This window comes from Mesocricetus auratus, unplaced genomic scaffold (assembly GCF_017639785.1).
Source record: "Mesocricetus auratus isolate SY011 unplaced genomic scaffold, BCM_Maur_2.0 Super-Scaffold_100003, whole genome shotgun sequence".
NCBI lineage: Eukaryota > Metazoa > Chordata > Mammalia > Rodentia > Cricetidae > Mesocricetus > Mesocricetus auratus.
The window spans coordinates 30,778,305-30,795,560 of record NW_024429188.1 but is presented as its reverse complement, the minus strand read 5'-3'; the positions used below and the strand labels follow the sequence as shown (position 1 = coordinate 30,795,560).

The following is a 17,256-nucleotide window of genomic DNA, read 5'->3' as shown; positions in this document are numbered from 1 at the left end:
ACTTATAAAACATACTTGATATTAAGAATTGGCGTTTTTCTCTCTGGGTGAAAATTGATATTGTTGTGTAAAAATGCAAACTGTAATGTTTTATTTCCTTAAGATGGTTTCTCACATTTCCAATGAAAGTATACAATCCATGAGCCTAGAAATAAAGTTACAGATTAATAAATAACAAAAGATGAGTAAATTTTAACTTCAATATTAGTGTTATATCTTAAGTAGCACTTTCTTTGAGACTGGGCAGACTGCTCAGCAGTAAATTTCAACTCGTATTCTTCCAAAGGAACTGTGTTCAATATTTTTCCCAATTTTGGTTATCTCACAACTGCCTGTGAATTTAGATCCAGGAGATCTGATTACTGGCAACTACAACAGGCATCTGCAAACATGTGGTATATGCTCAAAGACATATACACATGTGCATAACCTAAGCACAATTTTTAATCTATTTTAAAGTTTTGAGAATTATTATTATTTTGGTTGTATTTTTATCTTGATTAGATTCATCTCCATGGTGATACATACGATTCTGAAACATTGAACAGAAGTGCCCTCTGATTCAATTTAAATATCCATAAATTTGTCTAGAATAAGCTATTTCAAAGGCAGTTTTGAAATCCTCTTGCCTTTACTTGTGAATTTAGATTTTTATACTTTGCAAAAGTATTGATTCCATGTGAAATTTTAATTAAAATTCAGATTAAAATATCTGAATCTTTGATGCTTGTTTCCTTCTCTTTTCTTTTTTTGTTTTTGGAACAGTGTCAAAGCAGCATTTGTTCTAATTTTGACAGTTCCTTTCTGATTAATTTTTCACTTTGTGTTTACAGTTGAAGTAAAACCTTCAGATGTTGTTCCTAGTGGTGAATCTGAAGGAGGCCGGCATAACTCCTTTCAACAACCTGAGGAAAGGACACAAAATGAGATAGTCGAGTGTGGATTTTGGAAAACAAAGTATCAGAGTAACACAAGCAGTGATATCAGTGGAGGGATGAGATCTACTTTTAATAACTTAAATCCACAAAATGACGATGCATCACTTTCAGGACTTAGATGTCATGGCAATAGTAGAAACAGCCAGAAGCAAAAAGACCATCGTCAACCTAAGACAACCTTTATACCAGTAGAAGATATAACTGAAATTTTAATGAATGACACATTGACTCGAGATAGAAAATATTCCAAAAGTGAGAATCCAGATGTTGTGATAGTTAGAGACGTGACTGAAAGTAAGCTACCTCAACCTACTCAGTGTGTGGATTTAGTGGAAGCTAATCATAGCGAATCAAATGAATCTTCTTCATATCCTGAATTTGATAAGAATTTTCTGTTGTATAGACTTCAGCCGTGTTTTCCATTGTGTGGTGATTTCAACACAATTAAGACACCAAGAAGTTCTTTGTCATCTTCTCCAACAACAGAACATACAGAGAACACAGCTCATGGAAGTCAGTCTACATCTGTAAAATCAACTGAAAAAGAATACACAAATATCACTTCACATTCTGGTCAGACAGATATGCAGAATTCCAAAATATTTTCTGTTGCTCAACCTTCAAATACTGATTTAGATTCTACAGCTATAGCTCCCTATGGAACATCAGGGCAAATCATTAAAGAAGATTTTGAAGAAGAACGTGATAATTTCATTGACATTAATTTAGAAGCTTGTGACCCATTTTCAAGTGAAAATAATAGAAGAGTTCACTCTGGTGACAGTAATTCTAGTACAATTTGTCCTTTGGATTCATTGTCAAGACACAATCAACAGGTTTTGCCTATACCTATGATACAAGGAAGCAGCATTTTCATCAATAGAAATTTACCAGCTGTATTCCAATTTAATGAATACAGTAATGAACCAATTTTATACCCTTACTCACTATTTGAGACTACACAAACACAATTTTCAAACGCGGAAGAATCTGATGATAGTGATTCTTGGCCAACTTTGCCCGATTTTACCAACTTCAATAACATTAATAATAACTATCCTAAAGGACTTACCAAAGAACAGATTGAAACTTTACCTATAAGAGCTTTTAGTGAAAATGATACATTACGTGCCTGCAGTATTTGTCTTACAGAATACACAGAAGGCAGTAAGATTCGAATGCTAACTTGCTCTCATGAATATCATGATGAATGCATTGATCCCTGGCTATCTGAAAGCTCTACCTGTCCTATTTGCCGCAGACAAATTATAAATCCTGTTGATACAGAAATTCTATTCTGAGTACTTGACCTTAGACAAGTAAATTGTTATAACGATGAATAAACCATTGTCACTTGGTGTCTTAATTTGGGATTCTATTGCTTTGAAAAACACCTTGACAAATAACAGCATTAGCAGAAAGGGTTTATTTGCCATATGTATGCATCTAGAGAAGCCAAGGCAGGAACTCAAGACAAGAACCTAGAATTGTGACCTGACTCAAAGTCCATGGAGAATGTTCCTTACTGGCTTGCTCCTTAAACAGAATTTTTTTATACACCAAATAATGGCTGGACCCAGCTCCATTAATCAACAATTAAGAAAGTACATTTCAGGCTTGCTTGCCTGCAAACCAGTTTTGTGGAATCATTTTCTCATTTGAGGTTCTCTCCTCTCAGATATCTCTAGCTTGTTTCAGGCTGACAAACACTAGCCAGCAAAACTCATGACTTGTCAATTTGACAACCAAACACCATCACATAGACATAAAATTTCTTTTCTTGTGGACCCAAAAGCTCAATATTAATATTATAATATGAAATATATTACAATCTTTTAAAGTCCCAAAGAAATTCTTTATGAATTTGAATACTCTAAAAGTTCACACACTTAAAACGTTTAATGTTTCTCTAAAACTTCAAAATCTATTTAAAACGTTCACAGTTTCTCAACGTGGCTCTCACAAAATCAAAACAAGTTAAGCAATTTATTTCACAATCATATCAAAGCAAGACTATATAACGGTAGTGTACATCTCAGAGTAAGACATTTAGTATTCACTCAATAACATCCAAGCTACACCCAAGGACATGTTGAAGTATGCACTACTTGTCCCCTAGGCTCAGGCCATCTCTAATTCATCACTGTTGTTATCCCACATAAAACATCCCTGGTGTGCTTTTGTTTGTGTGTTTGTTTTTATCTTAGCCATTGTTATAGTTACAAGATGGAAACTCAGAGATGTTTTGATTTAAATTGCACTGATGGCTAAGGATGATGAATACTTCCATATTTTTCTTAAATTAGAAACAAGTTTGCTTCACATATCAATCCCAGCACCTTCTCCCTCCCTCCTCCCCCACACCCCCACCAAGTCCTCTAGACCCCCACCTAATCCCCACTCTGATTCCCAGGGAGGGTTAAGCCCAAAGTGGGGGATCTCCAGAGTCTGACATTTCGTTCAGGGCAGGGCCTAGGCGCTCCCGCAAGAGTCCAGGCTGAGAAAGCATCCTTCATTATGGGATGCGTATCCAAAGTTCATTTGAATGTCGACAATAAATACTAATCTACTACCCAAGGCCCCATAGATTGCCTAGGGCTCCACACTGACACCAACATTCAGGGGGTCTGGATCAGATCCATCCTGGGCTCCCAGACATCAGTCTGGGTTCTAAGAGCAACCACTTGTTCAGGTCAGCTGTTTATATGGGTTAAAGCATCCCAGTCCTTACCAATTGGTTAATCAGTACTCCCTCTCTGACACTGAATTCCAAGAGTTCAGTTCAGTGTTTTGCTGTGGGTGTCTGCCTCTGCTTCCTTCAGTCACTTGATGAAGATTCTGTTAACCAGACTCTCTGGCAGTGGGATAATAGGCTGGCAACCTCCTGACCCATGTCTGAAATCTATAGATAAGTGAGTACATACCATGTTTTACTTTTTGTTGTTGGGTTACCTCACTCAGGATGGTTAATTTTATTGCCATCCATTTGCCCGCAAATTTCAAGATTCCTTTTTTCCACTGAAGAGTTCTCCATTGTGTAAATGTTCCACATTTTCTCTATCCACTCTTCAGTTGTGGAGCACCTAAGTTGCTTCTAGGTTCTGGCTATTACAAATAATGTGGGAGAGACATTCTTGGCGCATGAATGTGCATCGTTTGGGTATATGCCTAAGAGTGGAATTGCTGGGTCTTGTGGTAGACAGATTACCAATTTCCTGAGGAATCTCCATACTGATTTCCAAAGTGGCTCTATGAGTTTGCACTCATTTTTGTTGAGTTATAAGAAGCTTGCCATTTCATTCTTCATTTTTTCCTGGAATCAATGATAATTCAGTTGAGCATTGTTGAATTTCCAAGAATTTGTAGGCTTTCTGCAATTTGTGTTGTTGAACTCTAAATTTAAATTGTGTTGATCCTATAAGATACAGGGGATTATTTCATTATCCCATTTTTTTGTATCTGTTGAAGTTTGGTTTGTTACCAAGTATGTGGTCAATTTTAGAGAAGGTGCCATGAGGTTCCGAGAAAAAGTTATATTGTTTTGTGTATTGTGAAATGTTCTATAGTTGTCTGTTAAATCCATTAGAGTCATATCATCTATTAGTTCCATTATTTCTCATTTACGTTTCTGTCTGGCAGACATGCCCAGTGGTGAGAGTGGGATGTTGGAGTCTTCCACTGCTTATATATCACACAGATATTAAATTATACAGTTTCCTTAAAACTGATATATCACAGATATTTATTATTTGAAGGCTAGTGGTAAAAAGAATATTTTCATACCATACTATGTTTCATAACCAAACATTTCATTAAGCATATTTGTAAATAATTAAAACATATCCAGAAGGAATTGTTCTTTTCTCCCTGTCACCTCAGACACATGCAGCTATCTCTTTTAAAACAATTGGAATGAGAATAAGGACATCATATTTCATTGCTACATACTTCATGATGTCCTTCCTACACATATGATCTTCCTATAATATAGTTATTATAGTCCTAATCAGAAAATTAATGTTAAGCAACTATTATCCACCACATTATAGTTTTCTTAATTTCATCTGAAATATATATTTCATTTGTTTTGCTTTCCCATATTTCAATAAGACTCAAAGATGGTGTTTTGTGCTTTAGTTTTCTATGATCCATAAGAGATGAGAATCTACTTGAATCTTGTAATATCATTGAATAATTTAAAGATTAGTAGGGTCCTTTGTGCATGAGTGAATATGTTTGCATATGTATGTAATTTAATTTATGTGTTTGCTTGTTTATTGGAGAGAATTTATGTCTGTGTACATGTGTGTGACAGACAGACATCACTCTCAGCTGCAATTCCTCAGGAGTCATTCAACTTGGATTTTGTAATAAAGTCTTTCATGGGGTTGAAACTCACCAAGCCAAAGGTATCCAGCTGTTTTTAGCTCACCAGTGAGGGATTAGAGGCACATAACAACACATCCATTTCTTTTTTTTTTCATTTTTTCATTTTAATTTTAAATAGCTTGTTTTACATGTCAATCCCAGTTCCCTCTCCCTCCCCTCCTCCCTCACTCCCCTTCCCCCCTCCCTCCCACCCTTTTGCCAAATCCTTCCCCATAGGGGATATCCAGAGTCTGTCATTTTACTCTTGGTAGGGTCAAGGCACTCCCCTAAGAGTCCAGGCTGAGAGAGCATCTCTCTTTGTGCTATAGGCACACGAAGACAGTTTGTATACCAGGGATAGACACTGATCCACAGCTCAGGGCCCCATAGGTTGCCCAGGCCTTCTCACTGACACTCACATTTGGGGGGTCCAGATCAGTCCCATGCTGGGCTCCCCACTGTCGGTCTGGGGTCCAAGAGCTCTCACCTGTTCAGATCAGCTGTCTCTGCTGGTTTTGCCAGGCCATTCTTTGCCAATTTGCTCATGACTCCTCTCTCTCTGTCACTGGGTTCCTTGGTTTCAGTTCAGTGATTAATTGTGTGTTTGCCTCTGCTAACATCAGTCACAGGATGAAGGCTCCTGGATGGTTATAGACATCAAGTTCATTTTCAGGGATGGGCATTCGAGGTGGTCCCTCCACTATTGCTTAGCTTGCCAATTGGTGTTATCCCTTTAGATCACTCGAGGTCACTCTGGTGCCTGATCTGTCTTTGAACCTATGATTCCCTCTTCCCCCTATTCTACCCCCACCCCCTCAACTTCCTGTTTCCCCATGACCAACTCCCTTCCTCTTCACCCCCTCTCTTCTTCCGAGGTCCCACTCCCCCCCCAACCCTCGCCGTGTTCCCCATCCATTCAGAGGATCTTGTCTCCATCCTCTTCTCTTGGGTACTATGCATATATGCATATCTTTTAGGTTCTTTCCTGTTTCCCAGACTCTCTATCTGTGGAAGTGTAGACTGGCACTATCCTGATCCATGTCTAAAATCCATATATGAGTGAGTACATACCATGTTTGTCTTTTTGCGACTGGGTTACCTCACTCAGGATGGTTTCTTCCAGTGCTATCCATTTCCCTGCGAATTTCAAGATTCCATTGTTTTTTTCTGCTGAGTAATACTCTGTTGTGTAAATGTACCACATTTTCTCTATCCACTCTTCAGTTGAGGGGCATCTAGGTTGCTTCCAGGTTCTGGCTATTACAAACAATGCTGCTATGAACATAGTGGAGCAGATGCCCTTGTTGTATGAACCTGCCTCATTTGGATAAATGCCTAAGAGTGGAATTGCTGGGTCTAGTGGTATATTAATTCCCATTTTCCTGAGGAATCTCCATACTGATTTCCAAAGAGGCTGTATGAGTCAGCACTCCCAGCAGCAGTGGAGGAGTGTTCCTCTCTCTCCACATCCTCTCCAGCATAAACTTATGGGACACTTTGAAAGCAGTTCTGAGAGGAAAGTTTATAGCACTAAGTGCCCACATGAAAAAAATGGAGAACAGTCATACTATAGAATTAATAGCACAGCTGAATGTTCTAGAACAAAAAGAAGCAAACTCCCCCAGGAGGAGCAGACGCCAGGAAATAATCAAATTGAGGGCTGAAATCAACCAAGTAGAAACCAGGAAAACACTGAGAAGAATCAATGAAACAAAGAGTTGGTTCTTTGAGAAAATCAACAAAATAGACAAACCTCTGTCCAAACTAACCAAAAGACAGAGAGAGAGCATGCTAATTAACAAAATCAGGGATGAAAAAGGGGACATAACAACGGACTCTGAGAAAATCAAGAGAATCATCAGGGCATACTTTGAAAAATCTGTACTCCACAAAATTTGAAAATTTAAAGGAAATGGACAATTTCCTGGATAGATATCACTTGCCAAAACTAAATCAAGAATAGATAAACAATCTAAACAGACCTATAACCCCTAATGAAATATAAGCAGTCATCAAAAGTCTCCCAAACAAAAAAAGCCCAGGCCCAGATGGCTTTAGTGCAGAATTCTACAAGAAATCCAAAGAAGAGCCAATTCCAATACTCCTCAAAGTATTCCACACAATAGAAGCAGGAGGCTTACTGCCAAACTCTTTCTATGAGGCTACAATTACCTTGATACCCAAGCCACACAAAGACACAACTAAGTAAGAGATCTATAGACCAATTTCTCTCATGAACATTGATGCAAAAATACTCAATAAAATACTCGCAAACCGGATTCAAGAACACATCAGAAAAATCATCCACCATGATCAAGTAGGCTTCATTCCAGGAATGCAGGGATGGTACAACATTAGAAATTCTATCAATGTAATCCACCATATTAACAATCTGCAAAAGAAAAACCACATGATCATCTCACTAGATGCTGAAAAAGCCTTTGACAAAATCCAGCACCCCTTCATGATAAAGGTCCTAGAGAGATCAGGGATAACAGGAACGTACCTGAATATAATAAAAACAATATACAGTAAACCAATAGCTAACATCAAACTAAATGGAGAGAAACTCAAAGCAATTCCTCTAAAATCAGGAACAAGACAAGGCTGTCCACTCTCTCCATATCTCTTCAATATTGTACTTGAAGTTCTAGCTACAGCAATAAGACAACAAAAGGAGATAAAGGGGATACAAATAGGAAAAGAAGAAGTCAAACATTCACTATTTGCAGATGATATGATAGTTTACATAAGTGACCCAAAAAACTCTGCAAGGTTACTCCTAGAGCTGATAAACACCTTCAGCAATGTGGCAGGATACAAGGTAAACTCAAAAAAATCAGTGGCCCTATTATATACAGATGATGAAGTGACTGAGAAAGAAATCAGAGAAACATCACCTTTTACAATAGGCAAAAACAGCATCAAATATCTGGGGATAATGTTAACCAAGGAAGTGAAAGACCTGTATATCAAGAACTTTGTGTCTTTAAAGAAAGAAATCAAAGAAGATACCAGAAAATAGAAAGATCTCCCATGCTCTTGGATTGGTAGGATCAACATAATAAAAATGACAATCTTGCCAAAAGCAGTCTATAGATTCAATGCAATCCCTATCCAAATCACATCCATTTCTTAAAATATGGATTTTGGGGATTTAGCACAGGTCCCCGTGATTAGACAGCAACCATTTTATGAACTAAGCCAGTGCTTCTCAACCTATGGTTTTTGACCCCTTTGGGATTCAAACTGGTCCTTTCACAGGAAACACTGAAGAGCATTGGAAAACACAGATATTTATATTATGATTCATAACAGTAGCAAAAATACAGGTATCATGTAAAAACTAAAATAATTATATGGTTGGGTATGCATGGCTTTTTATTTTGGGCCACAGCAGCAAAATCATGGCAGAGGGTTATTAGTTTTGAATGCTTGGCTTAGCTTAGGCACATTTATGGTTTGCTCATTTGACCTAGGCTGCTTCTGTTTATCTACATTTTGCCCTGGTGCTTTTTTAACTTTTCTTCCTTTCTTGCTCTTTGTTTTTCTGCCTAGCAAATTGCTGCCTGGTTTCAGGTTCTGGGTACCTCCCAAATTCTCTTCTCTTCCTTCTTCTCTCATTCTTCCATCCCCCTCAAGTCTAGATTTCTTCCCCTGTATATATGCTCTGCCTGTCATCCCAGGTCTTTCCTTTCTCCTTTCTCCTTTCTTGTTACTGGCCATTCAGCTCTTTTATTAGACCAACCATGTGCCTTAGGCAGGCAAGTTGAAACAAATGCAACACATCTTTTCATAATTAAGTACATGTAGCCTTAACAAGTGCAACTCATCTTTGCGTAGTTAAATATTATTCCATAACAGATTTGTATTAAAGGGCCACAGAAGTAGGAAGGTTGAAAATGATTGAACTAAGTAAGGTGTATCCCCAATTCCACTTCTTCAATGTAATCCCATTCAAGATTCCATTGAAAGTGTGCCAATTTTGATATTCATATTTAAATGTTAAAAAGACTTCTAGCTAGTAACTCAGTAATATTTGCACTACATATAATCTATGTACATATTATTTTAGGCCATGTAACTAGTGATGACTTATGAGGTAACTTCTATTTTCTGTATTGTATAATTTGGGTTTCACTTGTAAATAATAAGTCATGCAAGTGACCATGAGTATCTAATTTTCCACATATTTTGGCATATGGCATTACCCACTCACAGTCACATTTAGGTAATTTTTAAAACAGGGGATTTGAAGCAGTGGATATTTCTTTTTTATTTTTTGTTTAAATTAGAAACCAGTTTGCTTAATATGTCAATCCCAGCTCCCTCTCCCTCCCCACCTTATATCACCACCCCACCAACAACCCAACTCCCCATCTAATTCCCACTCCATTCTCCAGGGAGCATGAGGCCCTTCATGGGGGATGTCTAAAATCTGTCATATCACCTGAGACAGAGCCTAAGCCCATATTTCCACGCTGAGAGAGCATCCCTTCATGTGGAATGAGCTCCCAAAGATTTTCGAATGCCAGGGATAGACACTGATCTAGTAACCAAACCCCAAAAGATTGCCAAGGCCACCTGACTGACACCGAATTTAGTGGGTCTGGATGAGTCCTATGCTGGCATCTCAACTGTCAATCTGGGGTCCACGAGGTCTGCCTTGTTCAGGTCAGCTGTTTCTGTGGGTTTCACCAGCCCTGTCTTGACCCCTTTGCTCATCACTCCTCTCTCTTTGCAACTGGTTTCCAGGAGTACAGTTCATTGTTCAGTGGTGGGTATCTGCCTTTGCTTCCATAAGCCACTGGATGAGACGAAGGCTCTATGATGGCATACAAGGTGGTCGTTAATCTCATTATCAGGGGAAGGGCATATAATGTATCCTCTCCACTATTGATTAGATTTCCAGCATGCGAAATCCTTGTACATCTCTGGAAATCTTACTAGTCCCAATGTCTCTTCAAACCTGTGATGACTCCATCTATTATGGTATCTCTCATTCTGCTCTCCTCTGTTCTTCCCCCAGCTCATCCTTCCTGCTTCCACATTTCATCTTCTACCTTTCTCTTCTCCCCCTTACATTTCTCCAGCTCCCTCTCCCATCCCACCATGCTCCTAGTATACTCAGGATATCCTGTCCCATTCCCCATATCTGGGGTACCATGCATATCTCTCTTAGGGTCCTCCCTCTTTACCAGACTCTCTGGCAGTGGGATTGAAGGCATGTACTCCCATGCTTCATGTCTAACATCCATATGTGAGTAAGTACAAACCATGTTTCTCTTTTTGTGACTGGGTAACCTCACTCAGGATGGTTTATTATACTGCCCTCAATTTGCTTGCAAATTTCAAGCTTCCACTGGTTTTTTGTCTGCTGAGTAGTAATCCATTGTGTAAATGTACCACTTTTTTTTCTGTAGCACTCTTCAGTTGAGAGGCATCTAGGTTGCGTTCATGTTCTGGCTATTACAAATAATGCTGCTATGAACATAGTGGAACATACATCCTTATTTTATAAATGTGCATCATTTGGGTATATGCCTAAGACTGGAATTGCTGGATTTTGTGGTAGATGGATTTCCATTTTCCTGGGGAATCTCCATACTAAGTTCAAAAGTGGCTGTATGAGTTGGCACTCCCACCAGCAGTGGAGGAGTATTCCCCTTTTTCCACATCCTCTCCAGCATAAACTATTATTGGTATTTTTTATTTTAGCTATTCTGACAGGAGTAAAATGGTATCTCAGAGTTGTTTTGATTTGCAATTCCCTATTTGTTAAGGATGTTGAACAGTTTCTTAAGTGTCTCTGAGTCATTTAAGGTGGCTCTATTGAGAATTCTCTATTTAATTCTGTACCCCAATTTTAATTGTATCCTTTGGTGTTTTGGAGACTTGCTTCTTGATTTATTGTAAATTTTGGAGTTCAGTTCTCTGTCAGATGTGGGGATAGTGAATATATTTTCCCATTCTGAGAGCTGTCTTTTTGTCTTATGGATGGTGTCCTTTGCCTTACAGAAGGTTCATAGTTTCAGGAGGACCCATTTATTAATTTCAATCTCAGTATCTATGCTACTGGTGTTATATTCAGGAGGTGGTCTGTACCAATTTGTTCAAGAGTACCTCCCAATTTGTATTCCAAGAGGTTCAGTGTGGCTGGATTTATGTTGAAGTCTTTGATCAATTTGGAGTTAAGTTTTGTGAATGGCAATAGACATGGATCTATTAACAGTTTTATACATGCCAACATCCAGTTATGCCAGTACCATTTGTTGAAGATGCTTTCTTTTTGCATTATTTAATTTTAGCTCCTTTGTCAAAAATCAGGTGTTCATAAGTGTGTGGTTTAATATCAAGATGTTCAATTCAATTCCATTGATCTACCTGTATATTTTTGTTCCAATACTAAGCTGTTTTTAGGGCTATTGCTCTATAATACAGCTTGAAGTCAGGGGTGGTGATACCTCTGGAAGTTCCTATATTGTACAGAGTTCTTTTGTCTATTCTGCATCTTCTGCTTTTCCATAAAATGTTTCTTATTGTTCTTTCAAGATCTGTGGAGAATTAGGCCAGTATTTTGATGGGGATTGCATTGAATCTGATTTTTTCTATGTTGATCCTACCTATCCAAGAGCATGGGACATCTTTCCATTTTCTGGTACCTTCTTTAATTCCTTTCTTTAAAGACTCAAAGTTCTTGTTATACAGGTCTGTCACTTGTTTGGTTAGTGTTAGCCCAAGATATTTTATGTTTTTGACTATTGCAATTGATGAGGTTTCTCTGATTTCTTTCTCAGGCCATTTATCATCTGTATATAATAGGATTACTGATTTTTTAGGTTTTTTGAGACAGAGTTTCTCTGTGCTTTTGGAGGCTGTCCTACAACTAGCTCTTGTAGATCAGGCTAGTCTCAAACTCACAGAGATCTGCCTGCCATTGCCTTCAGAGTACTGGAATTAAAGGTGTGTGCCACCAATGCCTAGTGATTGAGTTAATCTTTTATCCTGCTGCTGTGATGTAGGTGTTTATCAGGTGTAAGAGTTCTCCTTTAGAGTTTTTCTGGGTCACTTATGTAAATTATCATATCACCTGGAAATAGTGAATTTTTGTCTTCTTCCTTTCCAATTTGTATACCGTTGATCTCCTTTTATTGTCTTATTGCTCTAGATAGAAATTCAGTTACAATATTGAAGAGGATTGGAGAGAGTGGACAGTCTTGGCTTGTTCCTGATTTTAGATGAAATAGGTTGAGTTTCTCTCCACTTAGTTTGATGTTGGCTGTTGGTTTAGTGTACGTTGCTTTTATTATGTTCAGGTATGTTCCTGTTATCCCTGATCACTCGAGGACTTTTCTCATGAAGGGGTGTTGGATATTGTCATAGGATTTCTCAGCATCTAGTGACATGATCATGTGGTACTTCTTTTGCAATTTGTTCATATGGTGGATTACATTGCTACATTTTCGTATGTCGAACCATCCCTGCATGCCTGTGATGAAGTCTACTTGATCATGGTGAATGTTTTCTCTCATTTGTTCTTGGATTCAATTTGTTTGTATTATATTAAGTATTATTACATCAGTGTTTATAATGATACTCGAGGTTATATAGGGAAAAACAATATATCGGTGTCCGCGATAGACTGCTGCGGTGTCCGCGAACGGGCGAACAGCACGCGGCAGCTGTGAGCAGCAAGCGTGGGAGCGCTGGGCAGCTGAGGGTCTGAACAGCTTGGCAGCAAAGGCTGCAGAGGCCGGCGGGGTATCAGGGCTTGCCGGGACAGGGCAAAGTAGCCTCTGAGGCCTCGCGGTGGGAGCTTAGCACTCACCTTGGAGGATGGATTTCAGGTGTTTTAAAAGGCGTGGGCTGTAATTCCAAACCACTTCCGTGACACCAGATATAACAATACTCGAGGCTATATAGGAAAAAACAATATATTTATTTATCAGGGAGAGAGAGAGTCGCACATACCAGGAGTTAGAAGCTTGGCTGGCTTCCAGGAGAAAAGAGGGAGGCCCCTTTTCCTTTCACTACCTTTTATCTCTACCTTGACCCCGCCCTGTTGGGCGGGTAGCTTTGTGGGGTTCACTCCTACAAGTGTTCTTCAACGATATTAGTCTGTAGTTCTCTTTCTTAGTTGTGTCTTTGTTTGGCTTGGGTACCAAGATAATTGTAGCCTTGAAAAAGTGTTTGGCAACTAACCTGCTTCAATTGTGTGGAACATTTTGAAGAGTGCTGGAATTAGCTCTTCTTTGTATTTATGGTGGAATTCTGCACTGAAATAATCTGGTCCTGTGCTTTTTTGTTTGGAAGATTTTGATAACTGCTTCTATTTCATTAGTGGTTATATGTCTGCTTAAATTGCTTATCTGTTCTTTATTTAATTTTGGTAAGTTATACCTATCCAGAATATTGTCCATTTCCTTTAGATTTTCAAATTTTGTAGAGTACAAGTATTCAAAGTATGACCTGAAGATTCTCTGGATGTGCTCAGTGTCCATAATTATGTCCCCCTTTTTATTCCTGATTTTGTTAATCTGCATGTTCTCTCTCTGCCTTTTGGTTAGTTTGGATACAGGTTTTTCTATCTTGTTGATTTTGGCAAAGAACCAACTATTTATTATATTGATTCTTTGTATTGTTTTCTTTGTTTGGACTTTATTGGTTTCATTCTTCAATTTGATTATTTCCTGCTGTCTACTCCTCCTGGGTGAGTTTACTTCTTTTTGTTTTAGAGCTTTCAGTTGTGCTATTATTTCTCTAGTGTGGCTATTCTCCAGTTTCTTCATATGACCACTTAGTGCTATGAACTTTCCTTTTAGTACTGCCTCCAAAATTCCCCATAAGTTTGGATATGTTGTGTCTTCATTTTCATTGAATTCTAGGAACTCTTTAATTTCTTTCTTTATTTCTTCCTTGACCAAAGAATGATGCAATTGCACATTGTTGAATTTCCATGAGTTTGTAGGGTATCTGTAATTTGTATTGTTGTTTAATTCTAAATTTTATGAATGGCTGTCTGATAAGACACAGAGGATTAATCCAATTTTTTGTAAATGATGAAATTTGCTATATTACCAAGTATGTGATCAATTTTAGAGAAGGTTCCATGTGGCACTGAGAAGAAGGTATATTCTTTTGTGTTTGGATGAAAAGTTCTATAGATGCCTGTTAAACTCAATTGTGTCATAACTTCTGTTATTCATTTGTTACTTTGTTAAATTTATGTCTGGTGGTCCTAAAAAGTGGTGAGAGTGAGGTGTGGAAGTCTCTCAGTATAAGTTTGTGGGGTGTTAAATGTGATTTGAGTTTTAGTAATGTCTCTTTTACGAACATGAATACCTTTTTATTTGGGGCATAGATGTTCAGTATTGAGATTTCTTCCTGATGGATTTTTCTTGTGATGAATATGAAATTCCCTTCTTCATCACTTTTGATTGATTTTAGTTTGAGTCCTAATTTGTCAATACTAGGATAGCTACACCAGCTTGTTTCTTGAGAAGATTTGATTGGAAAATCTTATCCCAACCCTTTACTCTGAAGTAATAGCTGTCTTTGAAGTTAAGGTATGTTTCTTATATGCAGCAGAAGAATGAATTCTGTCTTTGTATTCATTCTGTTATCCTATGTCTTTTCATAGGCAAATTAAGAAAATTAATATTGAGGGAGATTAAGGGACATTGAGTATTAATTCTTATTTGTTTGTGATTTGTTGGTGGTGATGTTATTGTTTGTGGATTTACCCCCACTTTTTTTTACTTTTTTTGTTTTTTTCTTTTTTTTTCTTTTTTTATTTATTATTATTATTTTTTTCCATTTTAAATTTAGATAAGAAACAAGGTTGCTTCACAAGTCAGTTCCAGGTCCCTCTCCCTTTCCCTCCCCTCCTCCAGTGCCCTCCCCCCATCCCCCCCCCCCGTTATCCCCTCATTCCCCCAGGGAGGGTGAGGCCCTCCATGGGGGTGTCCATAGTCTGTCATTTCATATAGGGCAGGGCCTAGACCCTTCCCCAAGAGTTCAGGGTGAGAGTGCACCTCACATTGTTCTATGGGAGTCCAGAGTCCGTGTGTATACTTGGGATGGGTACTGATCTGCTGTCCAAGGCTCAATAGATTACCTAGGCCTCCTCACTGACACCCAGATTCAGGGGGTCTTGATCAGTCCCATGCTGGATTCCCAGGCTGATGCCTGGGATTCAAGAGTTAACCTTTGTCTGGTCAGCTGTTTCTGGGGGTTAAACTAGCCCAGTCTTAATCCCTTTGATCATCAGTCCTCCCTCTCTGATACTGGCTTTCTTGAGTTCAGCTCAGTACTTAACCAGCCACTAAATGAAGTTTCTGTTTCCCAGACTCTCTGGCTATAGGATTGTAGGCTGGCACTCCCCAGATCTATGTCTAAAATCCATATATGAGAGAGTACATGCCATGTTTCTCTTTTTGTGACTGGGTTACCTCACTCACGATGGTTTCTTCTAGTGTCATCCATTTGCCTGCGAATCTCATGATTCCATTATTTTTTTCTGCTGAATAGTACTCCATTGTGTAGATGTACCACATTTTCTCTATCCACTCTTCGGGTGAGTGACATCTAGGTTGCTTCCAAATTCTGGCTATTACAAATAAAGCTGCTATGAACATAGTGGAACAGACATCTTTGTTATATGAATGGGCATCTTTTGGATATATCCCTAAGAGTGGAGTTGCTGGGTCTTGTGGTAGGTTTATTCCCATTTTTCTGAGGAACCTCCATACTGCTTTCCAAAGTGGCTGAACCAGTTGGCACTCCCACCAGCAATGGAGGAGTGTCCCCCTTTCACCACATCCTCTCCAGCATAAATTGTCATTGGTGTTTTTGATTTTAGCCATTCTGACAGGAGTGAGATGGTATCTCAGAGTTGCTTTGATTTGCATTTCCCGGATGGCTAAGGATGTTGAGCACTTTCTCAAGTGCCTCTCAGCCATTTTAGACTCCTCTATTGAAAACTCTCTATTTAGTTCTGCAGCCCACTTCTTAATTGGGTACTTTGCTGTTTTGGAGACTTGCTTCTTGAGTTCTTTGTAAATTTTGGAGATCAAACCTCTGTCAGATGTGGGATTAGTGAATATTTTTTCCCATTCTGTGGGCTGCCTTTTTGTCTTGCTGACTGTGTCCTTTGCCTTACAGAAGCTTCTCAGTTTCAGTAGGTCCCATTTATTAATTGTTGATCTCACTGTCTGTGCTACTGGTGTTATGTTCAGGAAGCTGTCTCCTGTACCAATTCGTTCAAGGGTACCACCCACTTTCTCTTCTAAGAGGTTCAGTGTGGCTGGATTTATGTTGAGGTCTTTGATCCATTTTGACTTTTATTGAAGTTGGATTATCTACTGCCTATGTTTTTGTGAGTGTGGTTATTTTCCTTTGGTTGAAGTTTTCCTTCCAGTACTTTCTGTGGGGCTGGATTAGTGGATATGTAATGTTTAAATCTGGATTTTTTGTGGAATATCTAGTTTGTCCATCTGTAGTGATTGAAAGTTTTGCTGGATATAGTAGTCTGGGCTGGTATTTGTGGTCTCTCAGTGTTTGTAGTGTATCTATGTAGGACCTTCTGGCTTTCACAGTTTCAATGGAAAAATTCAGGTGTGATTCTGATAGGTTTATTTCTATATGTTACTTGGTCTTTTTCCTTTTCTGTTCTTAATATTCTTTCTTTATTCTGTATGTTTGGGGTTTTTTGTGGTCCACTCTATTTGGTGTTCTGTAGTCTTCTTGTACTTTCATTGGCATGACTTTTTTAAGTTGGGAAAGTTTTCTTCTATGATTTTATTGAATATGTCTTCTGTACCTTTGAGTTGGGTTTCTTCACCTTCCTCAATCCTTTGTATTATTAGCTTTTGCCTTTGCACAACATCCCATATTTCCTGGATATTTGTGTTAGTGATTTGTTGGACTTAAGATTTTCTTTAGTTGGTAA

At 38.5% G+C, this 17,256-nt stretch overlaps 1 protein-coding gene across 1 annotated transcript in view; it reads left to right on the top strand.

The window, feature by feature from the left end:
- Positions 1-2,270, top strand: part of LOC101835906 — a 28,690-nt gene extending 26,420 nt beyond the window's left edge. Inside the window, 1 exon segment of the mRNA XM_040743953.1 lies at positions 834-2,270. Within this exon segment, the coding sequence (XP_040599887.1) occupies positions 834-2,239 (1,406 nt within the window). The 3' untranslated portion in view covers positions 2,240-2,270.
- Positions 2,271-17,256: the final 14,986 nt, after the last annotated feature.